At 44.7% G+C, this 15396-nt stretch overlaps 1 protein-coding gene across 1 annotated transcript in view; it reads left to right on the top strand.

Moving 5' to 3' along the window:
• Positions 1-15163, top strand: part of prdm5 (PR domain containing 5) — a 36114-nt gene extending 20951 nt beyond the window's left edge. Inside the window, exons 14-16 of the mRNA XM_044043241.1 lie at positions 8330-8415; positions 11077-11181; positions 14313-15163. Of these exons, the coding sequence (XP_043899176.1) occupies positions 8330-8415; positions 11077-11181; positions 14313-14477 (356 nt within the window). The 3' untranslated portion in view covers positions 14478-15163. The remainder of the gene's footprint in view (positions 1-8329; positions 8416-11076; positions 11182-14312) is intronic.
• The last annotated feature ends 233 nt before the right edge of the window (positions 15164-15396 follow it).

The raw sequence follows: 15396 nt of genomic DNA on the forward strand, positions 1-15396 counted from the left end.
GTTTTGGTCCACATCGCCCAGCCCTAGCTTCAGATAATAATGTAAACCTGGTCCTAACAGTGTGTGATCTACAGATAATAGAGAAGAAGATCAACCCTGAACTCTCGCGTTTATCGGACGTTGAATCTCCAGTGTTCGGGAAAAGGAGACGAGACAAAAACACGACAAACACACAGAGAGGACAGATTTACAGCCGGTCAGGGTCAAAGGTCACGTGGCTGGATGCTTTCTTGGAGTAGCTCTTTTCTCTTTCTCTTTTCTTCCTCTGAGGTGTCTCCTCGGCTCCCACCCCTCCCCCAGCATTCCACCCTTTTGTTTCTTCTATATAAATACAATCAGAGTGGAACGCGGCCCTCACTGGTATATGTTCACTCTGTGTTTCTGTTAGTTTGTCCTTCACACACACACACACACACATGTGTACACACAGACACACAGGACGCTGTTGACAAAGTGTGGTCGGGTTTGTCAATGGGCCATTGTACTGAACACACACACACACACACACACACACACACACACACACACCTGGAGTTGAAAGCTACGACCGCACGACTAACTTTTTTATTTTAAGATACATTATGTAAGATAATGATATAAAACCAATGTTTTATCAATGATCGCATTAACATTTTTCTATTATTTCTACCACGATGACTCATCTAAGTCGTGGCACATCTATTTCCACTAGGTGGCAGCAGCAAACATTTAGTCCATGGACTTCACGTGTGTGTGTGTGCAGGAGATGAAATATACGAGGTTTCTTGTTGACGTTTATAAAGCACTCACTCTCCCACACCAGAGAGAAAATGAGTGATTTTAGCTGCAGGGACACAGCAGCTGCTGTGTCCCTGCAGCTAAAATCACTCATTTTCTCTCTGGACTTTGGTGTGGGAGAGTGAGTGGTTTCCTTGTGGCAGTCATGTTTGTAGTTTGTAGTTTGTGAGCGTCCATATCTCAGGGATTTTGCTTTTTTTCATTCAATAAAACAAGAACAAAACACAAATACAAGGGAAGACACTACTATCATGCATAAAGATGCCATTCTGTCCATCTCGCAGTACATAACTCTGATTTAATCCGTAGGCTATAGGTCATTTGTTCCATTGATCGAATTTCTTCAACAATATCTCGCCAGTGCTCAGTCCAGGAGGTTCAGTTTTGTAATGGCTTTCTTAGCCGCAAGGGATTAGGATCTTGAACAGATACACATCGTCTTTAGCTATTACCCCATCTGGTATCAGTCCGAGGTTCATCAGGAATATTCTATCCAAACATTTCCCCCATGATCCTCAGAATCCCCGTCCCCAAAATTGTCTCCAACAAAATTGTTGTTGACCCAATTGTTTATGTTTAATTTGTGGTGTAATAAAAAAACGTGTTGAGTTTTTCCAACCAAACTCCGTCCATCTCTTAGAACTTGTGGATGTGTGTTGTGGGTCTTGTTAATGGACTGTCAATCACTCACAGACAACTCAATGTAAAATTCTTTTTCCCATTTCACTTTTATATACATTGTATTCCTTCCTTGTTGCTTCATTAAACCTCTGTACAGTTTAGAGACTATTTTTTAAGGCGTTTGCTTATGCGCACCTGTCAATCACATCGTTCCCTTCCAATGAGAGGTCTTTCTTAATTTCTGTCTCATAAAAGTGTCTTAATTGAAGAAAATTGTAAAACTCATTTTTAAGTTGACCAAATGATTTAAAATGTTGCTTATCTATGAGTGTACATAGACAGTAGCTAGGGATTTGTATTTTACTTCTGCTCAAAGACTAAAAGAATGAATTGTGAGGACAGACTCTGGAGCGTCTTCTTTGAATCTTTCCCGACCAGCTTCATGGAACTGCGCCACTAAATTGCTGAAACGGCCTTAAAGTCACTACGTACATCTTGAAAGTGTTCATTTGATTTATTCAAAGGAATCTAATCCAATTCTGTTCATGTTCATGTGTTCACTTTCACTTTGCCCTGATCTGATTCGACGCTTAATGCTTCTGATTCATATCATGTCAAACAGCTGTTGCTACTTTGTTGTTTTTGTTTTGCTCGTGTCTGAGCGCGCGCAGCTCTGCTGTCGTCGTTCACAACGGCGTAACGCCAACAATGAACTAACGTTCAAGCAGTGATGTCATCACAACAATGACTTTTTTATTTTTAATTTACTCCCACATTATGACACACACACACACTCACACACATACACACACACACACACACATTTAGTGGAAAAATCCGCTCTCGCTGCTGCTGCTGTTGTTGCTACTGTTGTTGTTGTTGCTGCTGCTGCTGTTGTTGCTGTTGCTGCCGCTGTTGTTGCTGCTGCTCTTGTTGTTGCTGCTGTTGTTGTTGCCGTTGTTGCTACTGTTGTTGCTGCTGCTGTTGTTGTTGCTGCTGCTGCTGTTGTTGCTGCTGCTGCTATTGTTGATGTTGCTGCTGCTGCTGTACTGTGGTTGTTGCTGTGGCTACTGTTGTTGCTTGACTGCTGCTGTTGTTGATGTTCCTGCTGTTGTTGTTGCTGCTGCTGTTGTTGTGGCTACTGTTGTTGCTGCTGCTGCTGTTGTTGTGGCTACTGCTGTTGTTGCTGCTACTGCTGCTGTTGTTGCTGCTGCTGTTGTTGCTACTGCTGTTTTGCTGCTGTTGTTGCTACAGCTGTTGTTGCTGCTGCTGTTGCTGCTACTGCTGCTGTTTGCTGCTACTGTTATTACTGCTGCTGCTACTGCTGCTGCTACTGTTGCTATTGTTGTTGTTGCTGCTGCTGTTGTTGCTGCTGCTGTTGTTGCTACTGCTGTTGTTGCTACTGCTGTTGTTGCTACTGTTGTTGTTGCTGCTGCTGTTGCTGCTGCTGCTGTTGCTGCTGCTGTTGTTACTGCTGCTGTTGTTGCTACTGTTGTTGTTGCTGCTGTTGTTGGTGCTGCTACTGCTGCTGTTGTTACTACTGCTGCTGTTGTTGCTGCTGCTACTGCTGCTGTTGTTGCTGTTGTTACTACTGCTGCTGTTGCTGCTGCTGCTGCTGCTGCTTCTCAGAGACGTGTCTCAGAGACGATGGCTGTGCCAGCTCTCTGACAGCTGACGTTGGTTTTTCATGCAGCTCAGGGTAATTTGTTTGAGCTCAACATGATGTTGTAACTTTAATTAAATCCAAGTCAAATATACAGAGAACATGTCCTGCCAAACAGCTCCACTCATTTAGGTCCACGTTTCCTCTTTAATCAGTTTCACGCTCGGCCTGTTTCTCTCATGACTTCCTCTGTGTGAGTGTGTGTGTGTGTGTGTGTGTGTGTGTGTGTGCAGGTAAATAATCAATGCTGACTTGTTCCTGTGAAGCAGGAAGACAAACAGGATCAAGCTTTCCTGTCTGCTAAATCCTGAGAAACTGTCGATTCTCAGTGTCTGAACCTCAGCGGCTGGATTATTGACAGTCGTTCTGTTGTTAGTGGATTTTACACAGATTTTAACCAATTGACTCAACTAATAAAATCTCTGTTATTCCAAGTCTCCAAGAGCTTAAGAACATGTTCAGGTCTTTATCTCACTGTTAGACAGACTTTTCCAACTCTCCCACACCAAACCCCATAGAGAAAATCATCAATTTTAGCTGCAGGGACACAGGAGCTGCTGGTCCTCTGCTGCCTCGTGTGGTCACTTTGTGTCACTGACGTCAATCTGAACACTGAAGAGACAAAATCAGACATTAGAACTTAGTGATGGAGGCAGCAGTGGATCAACAACTCCTGTGCGTGTGATGTTAAAATCACAGATTTTCTCTCCGTGGTTTGGTGTGTGTGCGAAGGTGTGTGTGTGTGTGTGGGAGAGTGAGTGGTTTACAAACCTCTTTCCATTTGGGGAAAAAAGGATCTTAGAAACAAAATAAGAATGTGACACAAGTAACTGAGCATTATATCATCTACACAAACACTGCACCGCCCCGAGGTAACGAAACAGCAGCGAGGTTTCCCTGAGAACGAGGCCTCGAGGAAGCAGAATGAGGACGATCTCTGTTCGGCTTTCACTTCACATGACAACTCAAATAGATCCAAAGCCTTTTAACATCAGTATAAATCATGCAAGCAAAGCACACAGTATAATCTGACTTAATCACATAATCACTCCCTTTAATGATCACGCTGGGAGACGTTAAGTCCGTGCGTGTGTTTGTACGCTGACGTGTTGTAACGCGGTCGCTCCGTGTGGCTCACACTTTCACAGGAAATTCCTTCATGTTGTCATTTGTTAGAGTTTGAGTGATGTCACCGCACGTTTGGACATCTGCTGGAACTCGGAGCCTATTGCTGTGCACATGATGTTGTTTGTCGTGACTGTTGTCATGGTTACAATCTTGTAAAGATGGAAAAGAAAGGGAATGGTGACGGTGCGCTGAATTATGGTCTGCCGCTGTGATGGATGTTTGTGGGCGGCGACGACGACGCTTGACTTACAGTGAGGATTGTGTTGGTGAGACACGCGTGCAGATCTGCTGCGTGTGCGGTGACACTCCAGCTCGGGCTTGTCTCATACATCACAGAGTTTAAAGGGATAGTTCAGCTTTTGTTTTGTTTCAAAATGTGGTCATGTAATGTACACACACACACACACACACACACACACACACCGCTGACTTTTGTGTGTCAAGAACCTGCGAGAACCAAACTGGCAAACCGTGAAAGATCAGATAAACAAGAATAGAAACTAAATAAAGGCAAAATATAGGATGAATGTGATAAAAATATGATAGAACAACGATTTAGTTTTGCAGTTTTTTCTTTTCTTTTTTGTAGAAGCTGTAGTTCTGGATTCAGCATTTAAAAAAATCAGATTAATTCTACGATATCGACATATGCTTCACGTCTTTATCTCAGTGTGAGACAGACTTTTATAAACCACTCACTCTCCCACACACACACACACACACACGCACACTGCTGCCTCCATCACTAAGTTCAAATGTCTTATTTTGTTCAGATTGACCTCAGTGACACAAAGTGACCACACGAGGCAGCAGAGGAGCAGCAGCTGCTGTGTTTCCTCTCTGGACTTTGGTGTGGGAGAGTGAGTGGTTTACAGACGTCAGTGAGATAAAGACGTGATCGTGTGATGGAGATGTAGATTTTATCAGGTGAGCCTTGAGTGTCTAAAACCCTTGTTGCTGGTGTTGACTGAGCGCGTGTCTGCAGTCTGCTGAGCGATCACTTAAAAAGAAAGTGTTTGAGTAAACGAGTAAACGGAGCGAGACCTCCACCGCGAAGGCGAGGTCAAGTGTAAAGTAAAGTTCCTCATCAAAGGCCGTCTCTTATCGTCTCACGCAGTCATATCACGTTACCGCTGCGGCCTCTGTCGGCATGTGGTGGCACGCGGGGGAACAGTGGACGTCCACTGTCGTGCCGAACCGGAGGAAGCCGGGGATTAATCTGTGCAGGGCCGCACTAATGCCTCTCAGCCCGCGCAGCCCCGGAGCTACAAAGCGTTTTCTGCAACACAAACTGTGGCGCTGCAAAAAAACCACAACACCGACCATCTGCTAACCAGACACACACACACACACACACACGGGGGGGTGCCAAACGGATCGATTAGCAGACGAGAAGTGTGAGGGCCACAGCAGGGGGACGCAGGGGGAGACACCCGGGGTCAAAGAGACGGTGTACGGTTTCAGCACATGCTAAATCAGTTACCATCACACACACACACACACACACACACACACACGTGTGCAGCCCTGGCTCCGAGCTCGTAATCCCCAAACAATCTGCCTCAATCTGGAGAATAAGTGGAGGTTTCTAGTTCCAGTCCTCGTGCACAAACAACACACTGTTGGTTGTTGGGGTTTCTCAGTAGCAGTTGTTTGTCTCGTGATGGCTCGCTGTGAACTGTAAGTCATCAACAATCGTTTTCTCCTCCAGATGACGCACACATGTGCAGCAGCAGCACAGTCTACAGGTCAAATTGCAGCTATTACGAAGTTCTTGCGCGATGTGCGTCGTCGCTGACGATCGCCAGCTCCCGTAAAAGGATGAGACGTTGGCGGTGCGATGACCTCGTGCCTTGTGCAGGAGGCTTGAACCTGACACCACACATGCTACACCAGACACGGGACTTTCTCTTCTCAGTTTCAAAGAAAACAAACACAAACACATCTGGGATTCAGATTTTTCTGTTTGTCAACAAAAGGCCTCGTGAAGGGGCAGGAACTGCTCAGAAGGGGATTTTAGGACAGATTTACCGGCCGTATGGAATGTGTCCACGCGTGTCTCTCAGGATGACTCTCAGCGATCGACCTTGAGAGGAAGTGAGCTTTAAACTGAAGGAACTGTGCTTCAGATTCCAGGAGGATGAAGGAGCGAGGAACGTTAACATTAGCCACGATCTCCACCCAGGATCATTTCAAACTCCGCACAACGTTCTGTTTCCTCTCAATCTCCTTGTACGGTGGCTTTTTGGGGCCACATTAACTCGTGATCCAATCCCAAATAAGTGGAAGGGAATCATGACAATGGTGGTTGTTCAGTCTGGCCTTAGCTCTGCGGTGCGCCCCCTGGAGGTGAGAGGAGAGTTGGCCAGTGTCCTGCCTCCTCGACAACAACTGCTTCACAAGTCACTAGTTTGTGTTTGTGTCGTGTAGAAAAACCACGTCACACCACGATCACGCAGCCACAACTCCGCCCACGTAGAGGAGGAGCTCTGAAGTCATGGAAAACGATAGCAAACTGAGTGGAGTGGAGTGGAAAAGCACAGGAGTTTACATGAGACACAGAGCAGACTGTAACAAGTGGAAAAGTATGTGTGAGCTGATAAATGTTAATCGAGAAAAAAGTCTTATCATATGTGAAAAATCCACAGATTCATACGAGAGCGCACAATCCTGCCAACGTAAACGTCTGAACACTTGCTTTTACAACGTTTTACAACACATCGCAGATAAGACTTTACAGCTCAATCAAAGCTTCCTCCAGCACAGCGTGGTGATAATAATATTCCTGCTCTCATGTTTCCCCCGACGCATTTTATGATTTCATAATCAGCGTCTTTGCCTTTTCAATCCCAGGGAAACGCAGCTAATTAACCTTCTGACTTAAAGGAGCAGAAACATCTCCCCCATCAATAACACCGCACATGTGCGTGTGTGTGCGTGTGAGTGAGAGTGAGTGTGCGCGCGTGTGTGTGTGTGAGCAAACGTATGTTCTTTTGAAAGAATAACATGTAAACTTGTATTTTCTTTTGAAATGATAACATGTAAACATGTATTTTATTTTGAAAGGATAACATGTAAACTTGTATTTTCTTTTGAAAGGATAACATGTTAACTTATATTTTATTTTGAAAGAATAATGTGTGCGTAAACATGGCATTAATTATGTGTTGATAATGCTAAGCGGTCCAGGTCTGGATCCAGGTCCAGGTCTGGATCCAGAATGACGTCATTTGTCGCCCTCGTCCTCAGATATGACGTAAACTCACGGTCAGGTTTCTGTTTCCTGAGTCTCCGTCTGAATGTGTAATCCTCAGCTCTGTGATAAACGTGAGCTCACGTCTCTTCTGTAGATTAGTAATCTGCTGTGGTTCTGTTATCTGGCCCGTGGATCGCACGGCGTAAACAGATCCATGTGTCGGCTGAGCCGCTTGATTGACAGCCTGTCACTTCCTCTCCGTCATCAGCGCAGCGGGTTCAGATAAGATCTGGAGCAGGTTTTTGGATCAGGTTTTTGGCTGCACTGTTGATCCAGCCGAGGATACGCCGCCGTGCCGCGCTGCGTCTGATGTGCTTCCTGAACCGTTGTCCAGTCGTAGCGCGGTGTTCAGTCAGCGAGCGTCGGCGTCTGAGTGAAAGATGTGACACGGAACAGTCGCCTGGTCACGCGTCTCCGTCAATACAACTGTTGACTGTTGTTCTTTCTTATAGACAGATCTGTCTTCAGTGACTCAGGTTCAGGTCTGAAAACAAGCTTCTTGTGATCAGATCTGTGAATTCAGTCCAGGTTTGAGGACAAATGTGTCCAAATTTCCTCAGCATCAATGCCGTCTGTCCTCAGGACACATGAGAGACCAAAGTCACTTTTTATTATAATAAATCTTATTTCATTTTGTGAGTAGAGATTTTATTCACTTAGATTTCAACACTTAATAACCTTATAAAATCTAATCCTGCTTTAGTCTAATGTCTTTATTTGTTTACCATTCATCTCACTGGGATTTTTGCTGCGTGTCCTCTGCTGCCTCGTGTGGTCACATTGTGTCACTGAGTGTGTGTGGGGAATCTGTGAGGCTAAATGAAGGATACTTTGTCTCTGTCAGTGATGTGTTGTGTTGTTGTGTTATTGTGTGTGTCCTGCAGGTGAGCGTCCGTACCAGTGTCATTACTGTGACAAAGCATTCAGCAAGAACGACGGTCTGAAGATGCACATCCGCACACACACTCGAGTAAGTTTTTAATGTGTCGTTCATGTGTCGTTCATGTGTCATTCGCGTGATGTTCATGTGTCATTCATGTGTTGTTCATGTGTCTTTCGTGTGTCATTCATGTGTCGTTCATGTGTTGTTGTGTGTCATTCATGTGTCGTTCGTGTGTTGGTTGTTCATGTGTCACTCATGTGTATGTCATGTGTCATTCATGTCGCATCGCCTTCATGTCATATGACGCGCCGTCGTTCATGTCGTTCGCGTCATTCATGTGTTGTTCGCGTGTCGTATGTGTATCGTTCATGTGTCGTTCGTATGTCGTTCATGTGTCGTTCGTGTGTCGTTCATATGTCATATGTAGTTAAATGAGTAAACAAGGTTGTTTTATTTGTGGTCGGATCAGGAACATGTTCACGTCTTTATCTCACTGTTACAACAGGAAACTGAAGTTTGTACAGCACTCACTCTCCCACACCAAAGTCCACAGAGAAAACGCAGAAGCTGTGTGTGTGTGTGTTTGTGTGTGTGTGTGTGACCCTCCCTGTCTGTTTAATTGTGAGGTAATTTGTGGAATCTTGTAAAAGTTTAAAGACACACAGCGTGCAGGTACCTGCAAAATGAGCTTAATTGAACTGGCTCTGCGTCACATTCACACATTCACACATTCCCAGACTCTATGACCTGCTGCTGCAGACGCTCAGATGCTAACACAGGAAAACATGAGTTCAGGGTGAAGAGAGACAGGTAGTATTCCTCCAGGACGTCATGAGGTCATTTCTTGGCCAGTTTTCCTGACGTCACTGCTGGAGAAAACTTCCCCTGAGCTCCTTCCAGAGCATCTGGACGCCAACGTTAGCGTCACTGTTGATAAATGAGACCTAATATAGGTTCATCACAGATTTCCATCATGGACGGTGACGCTAATGTTGTCCAGAGCACAGCGCTGCACCGCTACACGCCGCTGCTAATGGCCGCCGCTGTTCCACGTCTCTCAGTGGAAGCAGACAGGTATCAAAGAGACCTGCACATTTAACTGAGTGATGTTTTAGTCTCATGTTCCCGGGAGCTGAACATTAACACACAGCAGACGCAGATGAAGTCACCGTGAATGTACTCACTCTCACAGTGTTTTTAAACCACATTATTGGACAAATACTGACACCTGATGTTATTATTTTATCATTATCTTTAAAATAAAATTCAAAACAATCCACTTAAGTCAACACTGTCATGTTCACGTCTTTATCTCAGTGTGAGACAGACGTTTGTGAAGCACTCACGCTCCCACACCAAACCTCAGAGAGAAAATCAGTGGTTTTAGCTGCTGCTCTTCTGCTGCCTCCACCAGTAACTTCTAAAGTGTAGTTGTGTGAATTTCTTCATTTGGATTTAAATCAGTGACACAAACTTACCAAAGGTCGCAGCAGTGGACCAGGAGATCCTGTGTCCACGGGAGCTAAAATCGTCTTTTTTGTCAATGGGATTTGGTGTGGGAGAGTGAGCGGTCGACAAAATAACAACAAAATCACTTCAGTTTACAGTCATTTAAGGTTGTCCAGCATACAAGCTGACAGATTTCAGCAGATTAATCTTGCGTTTCCTCTGATGTCCCTGTTTTCAGCCGCGTTAAAGCAGCACAATTAGACAAAGTCTGGAAAAACTCAATAAATCACAAAATAAGTTTCCTTTTCAAACACACGCCAGTGAATTAAAACACATCATTGTATCTTCAGAATCCAATGTTGGTTTTGTGTGATGTTACCGTGGCGACGTGAGCGTTTGAGCTGTTTTACAGAAAAACAAACAAACGCGCTCTCGTGAGTTTACAGATTGTGGTCAGATTGAGGCGAGCGCTGGGGTCAGAGGTCAGTGGGGGTGAACAGCTGCTGAGGATCGAGGGTCTCCAGGTACAGATGTTCAATGTTACCAGGGGTCACAGTGATGCATTCTGAGATTCTGGCATCACCTAAGTCCATCCATGTGTTTTCTGACCTGTGAACTTTGACCCCTCATAGTTTTCTGTTTCATACAGAAACCACACACACACAGTGAACCTGATCTCTACTTCCTTTTGTATCGCGTGTCACTGGGCGCTCCTTGCCCCGCCCACATGATAGCGCCTTTCCCAGGACCCTTACTTCCTGCATTCACCCCGTTCCCATGACAACTAAGCTTTAAATGGGTAGAGCGCTTGCTATCAGCCAGATTTGTCAAAAACAGCCACACAAAGAGTGACACACACACACACACACACACACAGGGAAACAGCTCCACACTATCTTCACTCTGCTGGTTTCTGTGTTTTCGGTGTCACCGCTGTTTGCCCTCCGACTCTAAGACACACACACACACACACACACACACTGCTGCCTCCATCACTAAGTTCTAATGTCTTATTCTGTCACTTCAGTGTTAAACGTATCAGTCATGTGACGGACAGCCGCACATGGTGTGTTCTGATGGTCCGTGCACCGCTCACTTCCTCCCGACACTCGCGCGCGCGTGTGTGTGTTTGTTTGTGGTCACACTGTATGTCGACGATTACACACTTTTCCTTCAGGTTTTGTCCACATGTGATAGAAGCAGGAAGTCTTGTTTTATGTATCGTCGGATTCAGAGTTCCTTCTTTAAACTGTCAGTGTGTGTGTGTGTGTGCGTGCGTGTGTGTGTGTGTGTGTGTAGGAGAAGCCGTATAACTGCAGTGAGTGTAACAAAGCCTTCAGTCAGAAACGAGGGTTGGACGAGCACATGAGGACACACACAGGAGAGAAGCCGTTCCAGTGTGACGTAAGTATTTGCCGCCTCCTCTTCCTCCCCTTCCTGCTTCTCCTCCTCCTCTTCCTCCTCCTCGTCACCCCGTGTCATGTGACATCTGCTCGAGTGAGTGACGGGGCGGGTCAAAATATATGGTCCTCCTTCCACGTGATAATCGATTCACCAAAGACGAACAAATGAAGTCTCTGTCAGTTTCACTACTTCATGTCTCCTCATGGTGGCGCTGCGCAAATGAATGAGGGGGTAAGAGATGCTCCGCCCACGTTCAATATACAAACTTTATGACCTTTGACCTTTTTGGATGTTGTGAATAAACAGAGAAATGTTTCTTCTCTTCAGTGAGACAGATTTATCGTTCTATGACTGTCTCGTATCGTGGACCATGTGTCTTGTGAGTCACATCCCATAATACCACGGATGTATTATAAGAACTGGATAGAGCTTTGGCTCGGCTCATATGCCAAAAAAGTTTCTGACTTCCTGGTTTATTTCCAGGTTGTGCGGTCCATAGAGAGCATGTGCAGTCATGTTACCCATAATGCATTTCATCTATGTGAACGAGCCGTCCACGTTTTCGACTTACTTGGCGCGTCCATGAACAATGAAAGGCATGATGGGAGTACGCTACTGACGTGTGCAAGTGGATTTCATGAATCTGCTGCTGTTACTGCTGCTGCTGTTACTGCTGCTTATGCTGTCATTTATATTTGGGAAAAAGACAACGTAAATACAAACAATACGTAAAACGTATTTTGACATTTATTAAAGATAAAACAAATATCCTGGTGTGTGTGTGTGTGTGTGTGTGTGTGTGTGTGTGTGTGTGTGTGTGTGTGTGTGTGTGTTTCATGTTGAAGTCATTTCACCTCTGAAGAAATTGTTTTTTCTTGTTATTGTTATTGTTTGTTATTGTTAGAACAATAATTACATTATTATATAATATCGTTACAGAGAACAGTTTTATTTCTCTTCTTTTCTTCTTTTGGGAAAACGATAATGTCATAGCTCCGCCTCTCTCTCGCTCTTCATTGTGTGTGTTTCTTACGTAAAACTTTCTTTTTTCCTTATTCGCCCAACACTTCCTTCCTTCTTGGTCTCTGTTTGAACCAAAGATTTATTTAAATAGATATAAAAAGTCTTTTTGTGGCAGTGTTACAGCGCCACGTACAGGCCTGACATATGTACTACAGTGTTTAGAGTCAGTGTGGGGGCATTAAGGTGTATGAAGACAGTTATTCTGCTTCTGTGTGGATGAAGTCACAAAATAAACACATCGAGAAGTTTGTTCAAATAATCATTGGTGCAAAATCGCTAAAAAAAGTGAACATTCAATCCAAGATGGCTGACTTCCTGTTGGGTTTGGATCATGGTCATAGTATCATTTTTTCTTCATCTCCACGTTCTACACACATGTACCGATTTTCGTGCATGTACAATAAACCTGCTGTTCAGGGCAAATTTAGACAGTGGGCGGCACATTTATTTGCCCCTCCCACATCCCATTTTTGACACGCATTCGCTGAACGTCGTAAATTTTCACCAGGTCTGATGGTGTTGCAAAAATCCACAAGTTTTGGGGAATGGGAAGGTGATTCATGTCGGAAGAATAAGAAGAACAAATACTTCTGAATTAGAAATCATCATTCTGTGATTTTTATTTTGAACGAGCTCCGGTCTGCGGGAAACGGCGTCGCTGTCCTCTGAGAATCACCCACAGTTGTTGTTGTTTACGAGTCGCGCTCGCTGTCAGCGCTGGTTGAGCGACGCTCATCTGGATTCTTTTTAACTCCGAGGAAACGTTCCAGCGCTGAAATGTGTCAAAGAGCAAAGAAGGAACATGTGCAGTGAGTTTGTGTGAGTCAGACAAGGATTCTCAGTCATGACTGGATTAAAAATGTTGTCGAGCATCAACAAACATCTGGGTTTCACAAAGACACACGGGGGGCCCACATTCACCAGGGGGCCCCGCGCTCTCACTGCCCATTTCTGTGAATCATCAGAGCTGCGTTTAATTTGACTGAAAACAGCAGAAAATACGATAAATCTGTAAATATTTACGTTAATAACATTCCAGAAACAACGCAATGGATTTCAACTGGAAGGTCGTGGGTTTGATTCCCAACACTTAACCCCACCTTTCTCCTGATGACGAATGACAAGATGTGTGAGTGATGTGAGTGAGTGAGAGAGTGAATGAGTGAGTGAATGCATGATGTGCGTGAGTGAGTGAGTGAATGCATGATGTGAGTGAGTGAATGATGTGAGTGAGTGATGATGTGAGTGAGTGAATGAAGATGTGAATGAGTGAATGCATGATGTGAGTGAGAGTGAGCAAGTGAATGTATGATGTGAGTGGTGAGTGAATGCATGATGTGAGTGAGTGAATGGTGGTGAGTGAGTGATGTGAGTGAATGATGTGAGTGAGTGAATGCATGATGTGAGTGAGTGAATGAAAGATGTGAATGAGTGAATGCATGATGTGAGTGAGAGTGAGCAAGTGAATGTATGATGTGAGTGGTGGTGCATGATGTGAGTGAATGCATGGTGTGAGTGAGTGAGTGATGTGGTGAGAGTGAGAATGATGAGTGAATGCATGATGTGAGTGAGTGAGTGAATGGTGAGTGAATGTGTGAGGGAGTGAGTGAGTGAATGCATGATGTGAGTGAGAGAGTGAGTGAATGTATGATGTGAGTGTGAGTGAGTGAATGCATGATGTGAGTGAGTGAATGAATGATGTGAGTGAATGATGTGAGTGATTGAGTGAATGCATGACGTGAGTGAGTGAGTGAATGCGTGATGTGAGTGAATGGAGTGAGTGACTGAATGCATGATGTGAGTGAGTGAATGAATGATGTAAGTGACTGAGTGAATGATGTGAGTGAGTGAGTTGTGTGTCATCTGCATAAAAATGAAAGTGTATGTTATACTTTCTAATAAAGTTCCCTAAAGGACGTATAAACAATGTAAAAGGTATAGGCCCCAGCACTGAGCCCTGTGGAACTCCCCAATTAACTTGACTTAGAGACCGCCTAAACCAAGACCAAGACAATACCAAGACCAGATGGTATTGAGGTTCATGTTTCTCATGAGGTTCAAGATTGTTTCAGGTGTGTGACCTTTGTGTGTGTGTGTGTGTGTTACAGGTGTGTGACCTGTCGTTCAGTCTGAAGAAGATGCTCAGTCGACACAAACTCACTCACAATCCAAACCGACCGATGGCTGAGTGTCAGCTCTGCCATAAGAAGTTCACCAGGAACGACTACCTCAAAGTTCACATGGAGAACGTTCACGGGGAGACGGAGAGTTAGACACACACACACGTGCGCGTCCGCACTCACACACTCACACACACTCACACACACTCACACACACACACTGTACATTTGTAATTCCCGTCACTGTTTTTAAAACTTTTTGAAAACATTTGTTTGGAGCTCCGCCTCCACAGTGTGTCACGTTGCTTGAAAATGAAGTTTGTAAAACTGCTTAAAAAAAACAATAAAACCTTCGTCAGTTTAAGTTTATGTCTGCGTCACGCGCTCCACACTCTCAGCAGAGTTCTGGACGGTGCTTCGAGGACCTGGAGCAGGCGTTCCATCCTGTGGGGAGTTCTCCAGGAGAATGGGGAACTGGACTCTGCCCTTTGTCACTGATTCTGTTCATAACCTGCATGGACACAATTTGTAGACGCAGGGAGTCCGGTTTGGTGACATGATGTGGTCCCGTTTGCTTCATCAGGCCGAGATCTTTAACTTTCACTGCAGTGGTTCACTGAACACGGCTGGGATGAGAATCTGAGACCATGGTCCTCAACTGGAAAAGGGTGGAGTGCCCTCTGTAGATAGGGAACCAGGACTCACTGGAGAGTGAGTGTCTCTTGGTTTTGTCCTGGAAGAGCTGGACGACGTGGCCAGGGCGAGGGAAGTCCAGAGAGAAAACACAGCAGCTGCTGGTCCTCTGCTGCCTCGTGTGGTCACTTTGTGTCACTGACGTCAATCTGAACATTGGATTTCAAACACTGAAGTGACAAAATAAGACATTTGAGTGTGTGTGTGTGTGAACATGTTCTAAAGACGTTGTAAAGTTAAAATGACGTAGATTTTGCGAGTCTTTGGTTTAGTAATGAAAGTAATGTTTTTTTCTAGTTTTCACTGAGATGGAAGTGAACACTGAAGAAAAATGAATTATTCCTTTAATTTGAATATTTGAAGGTTTGACACAAAGCTA

Source organism: Solea senegalensis, linkage group LG14 (assembly GCF_019176455.1).
Source record: "Solea senegalensis isolate Sse05_10M linkage group LG14, IFAPA_SoseM_1, whole genome shotgun sequence".
Classification (NCBI taxonomy): Eukaryota; Metazoa; Chordata; class Actinopteri; order Pleuronectiformes; family Soleidae; genus Solea; species Solea senegalensis.